Below are 15,437 nucleotides of genomic sequence, written 5' to 3' on the forward strand. Positions count from 1 at the left end.
AAGTTACAACAAAACAAGATTTAACTTACACATTCATCTCTTTATTATTGGATAATGCAGGCAGATCACTTGGTAAAACAAAATTTTTCTTCACAATCCCAGTTTCTCATCCCTTAATTTCAGCTCATAAGTGTCCAGTCAGTACGTAAATGTGTCAATAACACGATAACAGCTTTAATTGTGTGTCTACAATATGTCATACAGTTGTCTTTCCATATCACTTTTGTTGTATCCCCACCTACATCTATTCACAGATACAAATGAGAATCTACAGAAAGGATTTACTGGAAAACCAAGTCAGGAGTTGGCCGCGAAAGGCAAAGGTCCCGAGTTAGAGTTTCGGTCCGGCACACAGTTTTAATCTGCCAGGAAGTTTCATATCAGCGCACACTCCGCTGTACAGTGAAAATTTCATTCTACAAGTCAGGAGTAGTTGCAAAATGGGGAGGGGATATGAAAAATTGGAAAATGCTTTCTGTGGGTTGTACCAATCTGACGAAACATAGGAAGTACATGTTCCTGTGCAGGCTAGAAATGCTACTATCACTCTCAGACTTGTGCATTTGCAGTGGTAACTGGTGTGAAACAATTTTAACTGGCTATGTTGATTAACATAAAATAAATTCTCTTGCACACAAACATTTTCTTTATGGACTGGAAAACAGACTGTTAGATTTCAGAGGAACACTTACCTCTCCAACGACGGTAGGTTATTCTCTGCAACAGACTCACAATACATGGAAAAAATGTCCACATCCAGGCAACAAAACCACTGCGCACTGATAGCAAAGTGCAGAATGTGAGTATTAAGGTCCATGCAATTTGATAACCATCACAATACAGTTGGAAAACTGTCCATGGAGAGGAGAACACCTGAAACAATAGCTTTCTGTTGAGGGCTGCAGCAGGCGAGAGCTGTTTGTTTTGCAAATATGGACTTGACATAACATTTATCTTACTGTTTTATTACATTACTGAATGAGACTTAAACATATCTAAACTTCTGTTTTTAAGACAGTGACAGAATTTGCCATGCAATATTTCTTTTATTACTCACTGCCTTGGATGGAAATAAAAGCCATCAAAGCTATTGCCATTTCCATGCGAAACAGACTTCTTTACATTGTCAATTTGTCCATACAAGCAACTGAAAGCTCTATTAATCGAAATCCTGTTTCTTATGTTGGGTCATACGAAACCACCTAAGCAGATGAATCTCAAATAACCTTAAACATAGGATGCCTCCTTTCAGACATATTTAGAAAGTAATGGCTACTCACAAATTATGCCAGCTAGGATTATAATCAAAAGACATGAAGATGACTTACTGTTATTTGGAATAAAATGGGGTAATGAGAGTTAAATCTGCGTATGTGTAAGACACATTTCTATTCTTCAGCATGTACTTCAAAGAACAAAAATAAGCATATTTCAACCCAAACTGAGCGTTAATGGATAATGTGCAGGTTGGGTTATATAAAGAAAATCCCATGTCCCAAATGAGATTCCAGTTCTTATTTAACATTTGCTGGTACTGTGAATGCTTATGTTCCACATCAGAAGAAAGTTAGCAGTATTTGGTATGAATATGATCTGCCATGGAAAATTAACTGTACAGTATCAAAGTCCCCAGGCAAAATATTTTTCACACTTTCCAATCTTTCCGAAGAACTTTATGCGTCACCATTCACACAGGCACTTTCCTCAAGAATCAAAACGATGTTAACTGTATTCCATTATTGCAAGTATTGGTCCAGTAAATTCACATACAATAACTTACGTGTGTTGTTACTGACAATTGCAAGTTGTGAATAGCTGACAGTCTTACTTGTCTCATTAAGTGGTTTCTGGTTTACAAGCCTATCATTAGACAGCAGCTGAAAATCATTATCTAAGATTACACATTTTTTTGCAGAACAATTCAAAATGAATAAATACTGAAGTACAATCACAGCTTGCTTGTTTCATTTATTCCTGAAGTGCTCTGTCGGGTACCATTTTTTGTATTAAATTTTTTCTTTAAAATTTGATGCCATTTTCATAAGGTCTGTCAGTTGGAGCCTGTTGCACAAGGGCTAAATTAGCATGTACCATAATAACGGTTTTCTACTGTGAAGATACTGCCTCTCTGAAATTACCATTTAATTTTATTTTATTTTCACTAGTCAGTACCGTAGTCTGTCAGGGAAAAGTTTAGCTCTATAAAAATGGACAGACAAAAAGGGAGCACAAAAAATGTAAATTACTTTAATATCTCTGCTGCCTGCCTGTCACCCCCCCCCCCCCCCTCCTTTCCATCGCAACAACTTTTTCCTCCACTTTGTCATCCCCAGATCCATACAATTTTAATGAACTGTTTGACTGAAGAGAATGGATCTGCACAGTACTTCAGATAATTCTACAGATATGGATATTTTTCAGCACTGTGCCTCATCTCTAAGGCAAGTGATATTTTGTGTCTGAAAATCTGTTCTTGTACCTGTAGTTGCTTAATACTTACCACTATATACTCTGTTTCCATTTTATGGGCAACAGAATATATTTTGTTACACTTTTCTCTGCCATTTATACATGGAGATTAAATTTAGAATCTACAGAACAGGTAATTTTATATAATTTTTATGGTGCTCCTGTTAGATACAGTCTTGTTTAAGCATTCTTTTGTGGTAGTACGGACAAAAATTGACTTTGTACCATGTACACTGTAACTGTAGTCTTCGCTGACAAAATTCCCTTGGTTCCTATACTACAGATTTACTTTCAGCACATCATATGTATTCTCATTTTTTTTATTTTTTTTAAATTTAATAATGAGGACTCTTGATCGAAATTATGGTTCAAATTCTGTGTGTCATTAAAGAACACTTAAGCTTACCTTTCTCTGAATATGGCTAAGGCCAAGGATAAAAGCCATTGGCACAACAAGTGCAGGGCTTATGTACAAGAAAAAAATCCACACTGGCCTAGCATACCAGCTCATAGTACATCCTATTGAAGTAAGAATAACAGCTATTGTTATACATGCCAAAATTCCTAATAGCCATGAACATATAGCAGACACTGCAGTCATACAAAGATGTCTCCAGTACACATTTTTCTTCACATCTGTAACAGTAATTACAAAATTAGCTTAATTTAGTTATATTGTTTCTCTTCAGAAACAGTCATCAATTTTTTATACATCTCACATAATTTGATTTTCAATCTCTTGTACATTTAATACTGTGATTTTTAATCTCATATATTTAGAGTAACTAAAACGAATCTTAGGTTCAGAAAGCAGTAATATCCTTTCCGTTTGTTTGTTAAAGTTATGGCACATTTTTTGCCATAGTGAAGTTACTACTAACATTACTGACATTTGACACTGATTAATTTATGTAGTTATTCAGTTCATTTCACAAAATAATTTAAAATATGAAAAAATAAAGATTTTTGAGAACTCTAAATTTTGTAATTTTGAATAATTAACAAAAATCTAGTCAATGGGCTTAGGTAACTGAACAACAAATTGAACAACAAAGAGCACTTCCGAACTATCATTTTAAGAATTTACTGGAGGAAAAACACATTGATGAAGATTCATTCATTACAGCAATTTTGTGGCTGAATGCCATTTAATAAACGTGAAAACATTTTTAGAAAATGTTATTTGCTTCTTATGTGAATATCCTTCTTACCATGATCAGTGGCAGCTATCATATTCTGCTTCACAGTATAAACTGAAAAAGCAACTGCAATAATGTTCATGAATCTGTTCAACAGTTGAGACCACCGCACAATGAATGCTCCCAGGAAGTCAAAGAATATTAAGTTTCCTTCACTGTGTAGTTCTGCTTCAACAATTTCCTGGCTGTTGATCATATTGAGAGTAAGAGCCAGAATATTGTCACCTGTTCTCTGCAGAGTACCCAATGGAATTTGTTCCACATTGTCATATTTAGTATGGTACACATAGCCGTTTGTTGACCATGCGAAGTCGAGACCTACAAAACAACCAAACTTATTTTGTCAGTTCATCAGATAATTGCCAACAGTCAAATTTAATGCTGTAATTTGTGTTACCTGGAATGTGCCCAAAATCCCTGAAAATTCTGAAGTCCGTATCACCAGGAATAATACCACTTTGAAATATTTCTTGTGCCAATGATGAAGCATATGGATAGGGAACAGATTCAGAGTACTTCTGTTGAGGAAGATAGGTCTTGTGAGTGCCAAACGTCACTACAAATGACACTGAGAAACAAATAATGGTGCATTCAAATGACATGCAGCAAATGTTAAAGATAACAAAATGTAATTTTCATACATTAATATTAACTTCAGTTATTGTACTCATTCTTTTTTTACAGTATTATTTTCTAAGAAGGGCTGCAGGCAAATTCTAAGAAATTATGACTGCTGCTTGAAATTTCCTTTCAAATAAACGTGTTATTTCACATTTTACTGTTTTGTCAACATCTTGCACACATGAAGGTCTGCAGTAGAATCTGACATTACAGAACTGAGATTTTTATTACTAAGACATGTGGGTTACAAAAATCCTAAGGAATGTATAATATTACAATTATTATACCTGCATTAGCCATGGATTATTTGGGCCTGCTTGAAAGAGAACCTCCCTGCCTCCAGCACCACATGCTTCAAGATTTATGAAAGCTCTGACCTCTTTTGCCCATTTATGTTTGGTGATGAAACCATGTGAAGCCTATAAACAAGGATGTTATCAAGTTAATATGAATTCAGTAAAGAATAATCTGTTTGTAATTCTTCTTATTTGTAGGAGGATATATTTAATCAATGTAACAAATAAGCATCTAAAAATTTATCGATAGCAAGTCAAGAATATTCTCTTAAGACAGTTATGATGTATGCTGTACACAGTCATACATGTTGAAGTCTTAGTAGGACAAGCGATTTTAAAGACAATCATAATATAACTGCTTCTAGTTTATTATAGTACTGATTCCATCTACTCAAATTCAGCCATTAACTGTAGACTAATCAATACATTCATAACTGTCTCCTGAACAACAATAAAAAGTATTACAAAATCACACAATGGGAAATCCAGGATGGGATGTAACAAATGTTTCGGTGTGTAACAAGTGAGAGTGTGGTTTCAGTTGACCGAGGCTGCAGTTGTGTGTGAGAGCTGCGTTTGCAAATTCCTCTTATCCAAGAATTAAACCCGTATCACAATCAACAACCTGTAGCCACAGATTGTGCTTTTTACACATTTTTTTTTTTTTTTACAAGGAGGTGTGCAGGAATATTTTAATTATGATTACCATCAACATTCTGTTACTTACGATATCTCAAAAAGCTATGTAGCTTGTGTTATACAAGGCAAGTCAAAGTCTTTGCCCCTATTTTTTACTAGCCAAATACAGGTATATACAGGTAATGACAAATATACATCTTATTCTACGTACTTTACACAATTTTTCCACATATTCTCCAGAATGGCTCATTCAACTGTCCCACTGCAGCATTACATTTGAGATGTCCCTGTGGTAGAATTCATCTGGCTGAATATGGAACCACTGTCAGACTGCTCTCTTGACTTCGTCGTTACTTATGAATCACTGTCCTGCCAGGAATTCTTTCAGCAGTCTGAAAAAGTGGGAATCACCAGGGGGCGAGATCTGGACTGTATGGTGAGTGGTCCAGAATCTCACAGTGAAATGCTTGGTGCGTTTTGGCAGTTCTGATTGCCACATGTGGTCTTGCATCATTGTGGAGCAGAATCCTGTTGTTCATACCGAGAATCCTCCATTGCCTTTGCCAGATGGCAGCCCTCAGACGTGACAGTGTGGAACAATAACCGTCAGCATTGATGGTTACACCTTGTGGCCTGAAATCCAGCAGGAGCGGTCCACACAATCCCAGAAAGGCGTTAACGTATTTTCCCAACAGAATTTTTTTGTCACAGGAGAACCCAGATGTTTCCACACCATGCTGCTTGGATTCCGACATGGAATGCAATATCCACATTTCATCTCCAGTAACAGTGCAGGTCAGGAAACCCTCACCCTTCTATAAATCCAGTCCAGATGATTCAGTGAAGACATCATTAGTTTGCCTTTCATCATATCACCCCACTCCTTCGGCACCCACCATCATGAAACCTTCCAGTACCATAAGGAGCTGTGAATGAAGTTATAAGCATTCCCATACAATATACCAACTTCCTGGGAAATGGCCATGACATGCACATGCTGATCTACTTTCACCATTGCATCCACAGAGAAATGTTGTCAGTCAGCGATGAATGTTGCCTCCCCAACTGCTCAATTTCGTGCAAGACTTCACAGCCTTTGTCAAACTCACAACACCATATGTGGGCTGCATTTTCCAGTAGATCTCAATGGGCATTCTTCCCTTGCTCCATAGAAAACACATCACACTTTGTTGCTCTAACGCCATGGATATGTGAAGTACAACTGCAATCTTTAACAATTGACAGCAGCTGTGTTTGACTTTATCTCTGTTTACACTGCACGTTTGGCAAGCAGACTTCCTGTCCAGCAGTATGGGGATGAGACTACTATGTATGGTTGACATTTTCCTCAACAGATACTCAACAGATAGAGAACAGAGTTTGCTAACTTTGTTGGCTCCTTAATTGCAACAGCCGGACACCCGGTACTAGAGGAAATGAACTGTTTATCAGAATATGGAGTACAGACACAAAATATTTAATAACTTAAGAGCATAACAATGGCATGTACGGCACTGTAAGAAATTTGACAACAATGTCTAACAGCGGTTACACAACAGAAATATTAAGACCACCTAAATAGATTTTACATCCTCAGATGCAGAAGATAAAGCAATGGTAGATGTGGCACTGGGAGTGGTGGTGATGGTGTGTTTAATACCAAATCTTTAATTACTTGGTGAAATCTAGGTTTATCTCTCAGTCTAACTCTCATTTTCATTTCTGTCAATGTACTCATTATACAGCCAGGTTCAACATTTATGACTATATGTCAATGATATCATTTTATGTTGCAGCATTTCATTGGCTTCTACGATCTAAACTATTTGGTTCTATGACAGTGAATTAAGCTAATGATTATTTACATCACATTCACTTGCTTTTAATTGTTTTCTCCTCCTTCACACATCTTCCTTTGCTATACATAAAGCAACATTCTTTTAAACAAAAGTCAGTATGTATCTTGAAAGTATTGCTTCATTGCTTAATATCAGACTGTATGTTTCATCAGGTACTGTATTGTACTGACTACGAGACATTTTTTCCTTCTTAAAATTACCTCCAAAATTTAGGTGCATCATTTTCAAAATTAATATAAAAATGTCCAGTGTTCGATTTAAAATTCCCACCAGTTTTAAAAATTGCCACGTTTGATGCTGCAGGTAACCGATTTCTATCTGGCAACATTGGATTGAACTGGCAGCAGCAGTGCACTGATGCGACAAACTTGAGTTGCAGGGATTCACAAGCTTGCTAATATTGTCTTCCTCCCTCCCTGTCATCACAAACCCAGAATACTGTCTAGCCTATTATGTGTCACTGCCGTATATGGTGTCAGTGAATTTTAATTGAAAGGAAGCTGCCTTTTTGGTAACTGTGGAATATGTTAGTAGCTAGTCTCTTAATGGAAAAAAATTAAACGTATTCATATGATGGAGTCTATAAATTTAAAGTAATAGACTATGCAGAAGAGCACCTGAGTGGCATTTCAGCCCTCCAACAGAAAAAAAAAACTATTCACAATTGGTGGGATAGTGAAGAGGAACAGGAAAAGTAAAAAACGCTAAATGTGCAAATAGAGGACTGAATGCAAAACTGGCCAGAACTGGGAGATGATGTATTGAAATGGATTCAGGGACACTGTCAAAATGGCACTGGAACTAACATAAAAATGATTCAAATACACACTTGTAAGCTAGCACTACAGTGGAGCTTAACAGACTTTAAGGATGGAGTTGGTTGGTGCTACAAGTTTATGAAGCATAGTGTACTTAGCATATGAACCAAACCCGAAGTACCTCAGAAAATGCCACAAGAACATGGAGAGAAAATATTATCTCCCCACTGTTTTATTATTCAACACAGAAAGAGAACCAGAACAAGTGCACATGGAAACATTCACTTCACTGTTGTCCTTTCATGTTGTGCTGATTGTCCTAAGCTTAATCAAATGATCATTTTCAAGTGCAAAGCAATGAATGGATGAGGCTGGAATGAAATTATGGATTAACAGAGTGTGGGAGAGAAGAAAAGGTGCTTTATTGAATAAGTTCTCTCTTCTTGTGCTAGATCAATTTAGTAATCATTTAAAAAATTCTATGAAAGAGAAACTGGGACAGAGAAATACAGAACCTGCTGTTATTCCGGGAGGACTTTGTTCACAACTGCAACCTCTTGATGCCTCAATAAATAAAATATTTAAAGTGTGTATGAGAGAGAGAGAGAGAGAGAGAGAGAGAGAGAGAGAGAGAGAGAGAGAGAGAGAGAGAGAGATGGAACAAATGGATGAAACCAAACAAATTCATGCCGAAGGGAGCTTTAAAATGAACTGCAATCAAACAAGTGGATGAAAAAGTCATGGTCTAGAATGAGAAGAGACGTTATTGTTAAACCTTTAAGAAAGTGCAGTGTAAGTGCCTGTGAAGACCATCTTAAATATATGAAGATTACATCAATGAAGACAGAAAGGAAGACTAAAAAGAAGGCGCACATGACAATTTTCAGAAATTTTGAAGGTCAGTTTGGTTTTACAAACTGAGAATTTTTTTAAATCTTGCTTTCCAATTTAATAATACAAATGGTTGTTGTTGTTGTTGTTGTTGTTGTTGTTGTTGTTGTTGTAGTCTTCAGTCCCGAGACTGGTTTGATGCAGCTCTCCATGCTACTCTATCCTGTGCGAGCTTCTTCATCTCCCAGTACCTACTGCAACCTACATCCTTCTGAATCTGCTTAGTGTATTCATCTCTTGGTCTTCCCCTACGATTTTTACCCTCCACGCTGCCCTCCAACACTAAATTGGTGATCCCTTGATGCCTCAGAACATGTCCTACCAACCGATCCCTTCTTCTGGTCAAGTTGTGCCACAAACTTCTCTTCTCCCCAATCCTATTCAATACTTCCTCATTAGTTGTGTGATCTACCCATCTAATCTTCAGCATTGTTCTGCAGCACCACATCTCGAAAGCTTCTATTCTCTTCTTGTCCAAACTATTAACCGTCCATGTTTCACTTCCATACATGGCTACACTCCATACAAATACTTTCAGAAATGACTTCCTGACACTTAAATCTATGCTCAATGTTAAATTTCTCTTCTTCAGAAACACTTTCCTTGCCATTTCCAGTCTACATTTTATATCCTCTCTACTTCGACCATCATCAGTTATTTTGCTCCCCAAATAGCAAAACTCCTTTACTACTTTAAGTGTCTCATTTCCTAATCTAATTCCATCAGCATCACCTGATTTAATTTGACTACATTCCATTATCCTCGTTTTGCTTTTGTTGATCTTCATCTTATATCCTCCCTTCAAGACACCATCCATTCCGTTCAACTTCTCTTCCAAGTCCTTTGCTGTCTCTGACAGAATTACAATGTCAAATGGTAGGAATGGTTTTTTTTTTTTTAAGAATTGCTTAAAAATTAAGGTGTGTCTTGTAATCCATAAAATATTGTAAGTTTGTGTTTTTTCTTTTTTCTACTTATGGAATGTCTTATTCTATTGTATTGTATTCATACTGGAAATCACTACCTCCTTGTCCTCTCGAAGAGAATTTGAAATTGCTTTCCATATTCTCTGTACACTCTTTTCCTTTGTTTCTAGCCATTTTCACTAATCTATACTACCAATAAAAATGTAAAACCATTGCACCTGTGTGTTTGTCTGCTTTAACATGCTATCCCCAGAACTACTAAATGAATTTTCATGGGGGTTTCACAGATGATCTGAATGAACCTTTGGAGCAACATAGAAGCTTTATTTCATCAAAAATCCTATTACAGAAAAATTAATATTGTGCTTTAAAGATGTATCTCATCTTAGTAGTCTGGATGTTTTAATCATCACAGTGTAGTACACCAAGGAACCAACAGCCGACGCTCTTAGTTTTCTAACTTTGTGACAGATGTATTTTGGAAGTTTATGTCGGTGAAAGAACGAAGTGCCACACTCTTAACTTTACAAATACAAATGAACAACAAATTTATTTGGTTAGGGTATTTGGATTTACTGATTTCTTGTGTGTTGAAAACTTGGTTGGTTCAAATGGCTCTGAGCACTATGGGACTTAGCTGCTGAGGTCATCAGTCCCCTAGAACTTAGAACTACTTAAACCTAACTAACCTAAGGACATCACACCCACCCATGCCCGAGGCAGGATTCGAACCAGCGGCCGTAGCGGTTCCAGACTGTAGCACCTAGAACCGCTCTGCCACTACGGCTGGAGTTGAAAACTTAACGGCATTATTTTGCTTCTTTCAATAGATTTTATTTACAACCTTTGGTGTGCAAAATGAATTAAGTTTGCTTTGTGATTTGGGTACTTACACATTTCATTTTGATTCTTTTTTTCATTTATGGGTAAAAATGCCTAAAAATGATCAAACTATGGAAACTCCTGGTTGACATATCAGCAGTATAAGGGAAAGATAGTGTCACCTTTACGGCGAGTAGAAATCTGAGTTGCTGACAGGCACAACAAAAAGACACTTACTTAGTAGCTTTCGGCCAAAGCTGAAGTCAAAAAAGGAAATGTGCATGCGTATACATGCACGCAGAAATGCCAGCTCTGGCAGCTCAGACCAGAATTCCAATAGCCCAAGCTGCTAGAGAGAGCGGCCACATGTGCACCAAATGTGCTTGCTTGTGTGAATGAATGTTTGCATGTGCATTCCCCTTTCTGACAAAGGCTTTGGTCAAAAGCCATTGTGTCGGTGTCCTTTTGTTGAGCCTGTCTGCAAATAACAGTGAAGTCTGTCTTAATATACCAGAATGGCTAAAAAGACTGACGATTATGCGGTCTCAAGAACCCAATGAAGAGTTTGAGGGGAGACTTGCTGCAGCTCAAGAACATCAAGCTTTAACTCGCCCTTTTCGAACTCCTTTTGAAAACAATGGGTGACTTAAGTCTGATCAACAGCATCATGCATTCTCTCGCTCCCCAGAACCTTTCACCTACATGTGCTTGAAGTCATTTCATTCCGATGTAACACATAGAAAAAGTAATTTTGATGGGACATGGTGCAGGGAAGCAAGTTTTCATGCCCTGAATCCCACTTATTCCTAACAATTTACAATATCACTTTAGATGTGCACAATTATCTGTTATCTTATGTTATGCCATGACCATAAACAAACCATAAAACCAGACACTGTGTGTTGCAGGCAAGGTTCTTAATGTGAATTGCTCTACGGTTCTCCCGTATTAGTGAGTCAGACAACCTCTTCATTCAAGTCTCCATTCATATTACTACAAATGTTGCACATAATGAAGCTTTGTAAGTCAAAATTAAATTTAATGTGTACCAACTCTGATGTACAACCATAAATGAATAACCATGCAAGGCTATGTTTTCAGCTAATAATATATAACTTCAAAATATTTTTAAACAGAAAACCTCTATTCAAAAATACTTGATCCAGTTTCACTCTACTGAATCTTTTAGCCAACTTTTCATACTATGTAATTATTAATACTTGTTCAAACAATGGAAAATCTAAGATTGAATATAGTCTGGCTTCAGCTGCTGGAGACTGGTCACATGCGGGTGTGCACACAAGCAAGTGATTTTATTTTTGACAAAGGCTTTGTTGGCCGAAAGCTTACTTTGTGACAGTCTTTTTGTTGTGCCTGCCTGTGACTCAGCACCTCCGCTATATGGTCAGTAACAACCATCTTTAGTTCTTGTTCAGGTTTTGGGGGATTCTATACTGCAAATCCGTATGAACAACACAGGTAATTTTAAACATGACTTAATATAGACTGATAAAGTAACAGTAATTTCGTTTCCAAAGCAGTGGGTTCTGTGCTACTTTCTTAAGGAAGTAGTCTATATGCCTCCTGGAGGAAAGTGCTGGTCAGAAAATTATCTTATAATTTGATACCATTAATTTTTAATTATCCTTCAGAAATAGTCTGCAACAGATGCTGTATTCAGTTAACTGAGATCGTGACATTACATAATCTGAAATATTGTAGTAACATCTTGGACCACAGCATGTGACAAATTACTTGTCTCATTTATGTTACTGTTTATTCAGTTATCTACTACTAAACAATTATCTTATCAGATCAGCCAGTACTGCACTGCATTTGCCTTTGTGTAATTAAATTGCTAATGACAGATTTATAGCCAATGTATGGTCTTTTAGTATTTGCAGATTCATAATGCCAACAAGGTTGTACGAGACTAAAGAATGTGAATGAATACTAAATTTAAGGTAAAGTAGTTTAAATGTTCTTTCAGGTGAGGAGGTGCAATGGGGCAAGGCAACTGAAGGAGGGGTGAGGAAAAAAAAAAAGTTTTTGAATACATAGCAGTAGATCACAACAAAGGATCATGTTAGACGATTTTTTTTCACGAGTCTAGTTACATTTCAATGTGTGTCTTATTCAGTTTGAGTTAGTATCTCTTATTAACTTTTCATTTTTAACTTCTAATTTTTTTAAGTGCAGCACAAAATACAGGTACTGCTATAAATATTATTAATAATCATATTAGACATGAATACCTCCATAAGATTTTCTTCACCACCATTAAACAGTAAAATTAAATTATTATTCAGAGGTTCATCTCTCTGTGTTATTACTCTAAATATTTCCAGCATTACAGCACAGCTAGCTCCATCATCACTGGCTCCTGTTAAAAATCAAAATAATACAATTTTAGTCTTAATAGTTCAAAAAATGGCTGAATCTTCAACAATTTATGTTCGAGCATTTTATAGTATTAAAAAACTACATACTCCTACAGCAAATTTGTAAAAAGAAACAGTTTATCAAGCTGGAAATTAGCTATAACTGAAACATTTGCCAGCCTATGATGATGATTGGAGGAGTAGGAAATAAATAAATATGATAGACTGAACCAAAGTTATCTGAGAATTAGTATTCAATGTAATTCATTCACACCTCATCTCAAGATGAATTGTAATCTTTTATTCTGTAGCTGAAAATTTGTTTTAGTCTTAGTAGGCATGCAGAAAGAGGAAGGTGTGTACAACAGATCTCTGTTAATGTTCTAAAGGCTGTACTACTATGGCATGCAATATGCGAGTTGTTTCTTGCAAAAGGAAAAAAAAATTGTTGTAGAATCTCTTGGTGTACTGCAGCTGTTTTAATTGGCATGGGTAAATAAAACTAACGAGAAATACAAGAAGTGCCAAGAAGCAGGTCAGAGAGATGCTGGCCGGGCATGGTTACATCAGGTGTTACCTGCTGGTACTGCTGTTACTGTCACCACAGTGTTTGGGCAGTTGCCACGTACTTGAGCCCAATAGCAAAGCCAGAGCCACTATATCACTGATGAAGCAGAAACACAGATACACACACTGCTGTGGTGTTGGTGACCAAATTGCTACATGGAGTCATGGCTCTGTTGTGACTTATTTGATGGTAAACAATGCCTTGGCAAAACTGAGATGAGCCAAGCCTGTATAAAGACTTCACATTTTAGACAGGCAACACTTCATTTGAAAGTCTCTAGCTGAAAGAGGAAGTATATGCTATTCTCGTCTATGATTGAATGTGGGCCAGAGAGCTGCCACTGCCAGAATGTCTCCACTAGCTGTGGGCCTGCCATCAGTGCCAAGTCTGAATGCTGCTGACCTGGCACCATCCAACCAGTGGACCACCTCACAGATAACTTGCAAACACTGTTGGTCGTCCATTCTACTGAACCACCATTCGAGCCTGGTTCACCCAGATGCCCACCTGTGTGGGTAGAAACTGTTTCTGTTCATTCCCCTATGTGAGCAAATGTTGCTGCTGTCCTCTACCACCTGTGTGAACACATGCCACTGCTGCTGTGACTGCTGTCTGCACTGTAGTCCACCATTTGGCGCTGCATGCCCCAGTGCATCTAGCACTGAGTTGTGCATCAGCACCTGATGTTGCTGCCACTTTCACTGGCTGCCACACACTGCACGGCCCTGGGCCTGACTTAGTATCACCAGAGTGCTACCCACACAGCTTTGCCTGACTCCAGCTGGTCGTGACTCCAGCTGGTCGTGACAGCAGCTCATTGCCGAGTGAGCATGCTTCACCAGCTGTTTCACCCGTGTCCCGTGGGGCACTGGCCAATGCCTAGTACCTCCATGACTAGTGTACGTATGCTTGGAATAAAACAATTATTTGTGAATGCTCTTTCTGTGACAGGATGATGTGCAACCATCTGGCAGCAACCCAACCCACTACACCACACCAATGCAACCATGCCTAGGGTGTTGGACTGTAGGCCTCCTGACCACTAGCAGTCTGGCTCCATCACCCACCATAGATATCATCCACCCCCTGCCTCAACATGTGGTGTCAAATCCACAGCTGTCACATCTGCAGTTGAATCCAGGGACACATCTAGCCATAGCTTGCAATGTCAGTAACACAATGGAGGTGAGTGGATGGACTGCTTTTCCCTTTTGTGTCTTATGTGCAAAGCACGTGATACGAAACAGAACTACCAGAGAAGCTTGAGGGTGGAGTTTAAAAGCCTGAAGAACCTGCCAATCTGTCACAGTTCCTTGGGAACACTAGCGAGGATTATGCTGGTATGTGTCTGGTGAGGTGCACACAGTGGAACATGTTAGGCCACTGTGTACTGTGCACTGAGTCAATACCAATGAAGAGTCATGTATGCCATTGTTACAGCCATCTTACTGAACAGTGTACCGAGTCATGATGGCTCATGATTAGACGTAAGGAGAAGGAGAAGGAGTAGTAGTAGTAGTAGTAGTAGTGCAATATTATTATTACAGCTGCCTGTATTGGTGGTGTCTTTCGATGTTCTTTGTTTTCTCTTCCTCTGTTGTGATATGGTGGGTACAGGTCCTACTGAGTCGAGATTCAGAGGTTCTACAGTGTCAGGAGTCAGACACAGTACATTACTGGGCAAAAAGTAATTACATTTTTGGTGACTTAAGTAGCTCAGTTAAGAAAAGACAACACAGATGCATAGGGAGCTAGGTGCTAGGGAGAAGATTTAATGTCCCCACCACTGGAAGATACTGATAAAGGATCTGAGGCATACAGATAGTATTTGTTCAGCATCACCAGATGCACAATCACAGGGTCACATGGGCTGACCCAATAGCAGCACAGAGCTTTGCTAGTGGACCTCTGTCAGTCTTGTTTAGCATGCCACATGAGCTTCATTAAATCTTTCCTAACTGCTATTCGAACATCAACCCTGCTTTGGACACTGATTTTCTCACTTACG

The 15,437-nt window shown here is 38.0% G+C and overlaps 1 protein-coding gene across 2 annotated transcripts in view; it reads right to left on the bottom strand.

Annotated features, from left to right (window-relative positions):
* Positions 1 to 15,437, bottom strand: part of LOC126259420 (endoplasmic reticulum metallopeptidase 1-like) — a 316,942-nt gene that overhangs the window by 48,641 nt on the left and 252,864 nt on the right. For both annotated transcript variants that reach the window (XM_049956203.1, XM_049956202.1), the window contains 6 exons: positions 12,736 to 12,863; positions 4,577 to 4,708; positions 4,066 to 4,186; positions 3,681 to 3,986; positions 2,876 to 3,105; positions 693 to 873 (listed from right to left, as the gene is read on the bottom strand). In XM_049956203.1, coding sequence (XP_049812160.1) covers positions 693 to 873; positions 2,876 to 3,105; positions 3,681 to 3,986; positions 4,066 to 4,186; positions 4,577 to 4,708; positions 12,736 to 12,863 — 1,098 coding nt within the window. The remainder of the gene's footprint in view (positions 1 to 692; positions 874 to 2,875; positions 3,106 to 3,680; positions 3,987 to 4,065; positions 4,187 to 4,576; positions 4,709 to 12,735; positions 12,864 to 15,437) is intronic.

The sequence above is a fragment of the Schistocerca nitens genome, chromosome 5, assembly GCF_023898315.1.
Source record: "Schistocerca nitens isolate TAMUIC-IGC-003100 chromosome 5, iqSchNite1.1, whole genome shotgun sequence".
Lineage (NCBI taxonomy): Eukaryota > Metazoa > Arthropoda > Insecta > Orthoptera > Acrididae > Schistocerca > Schistocerca nitens.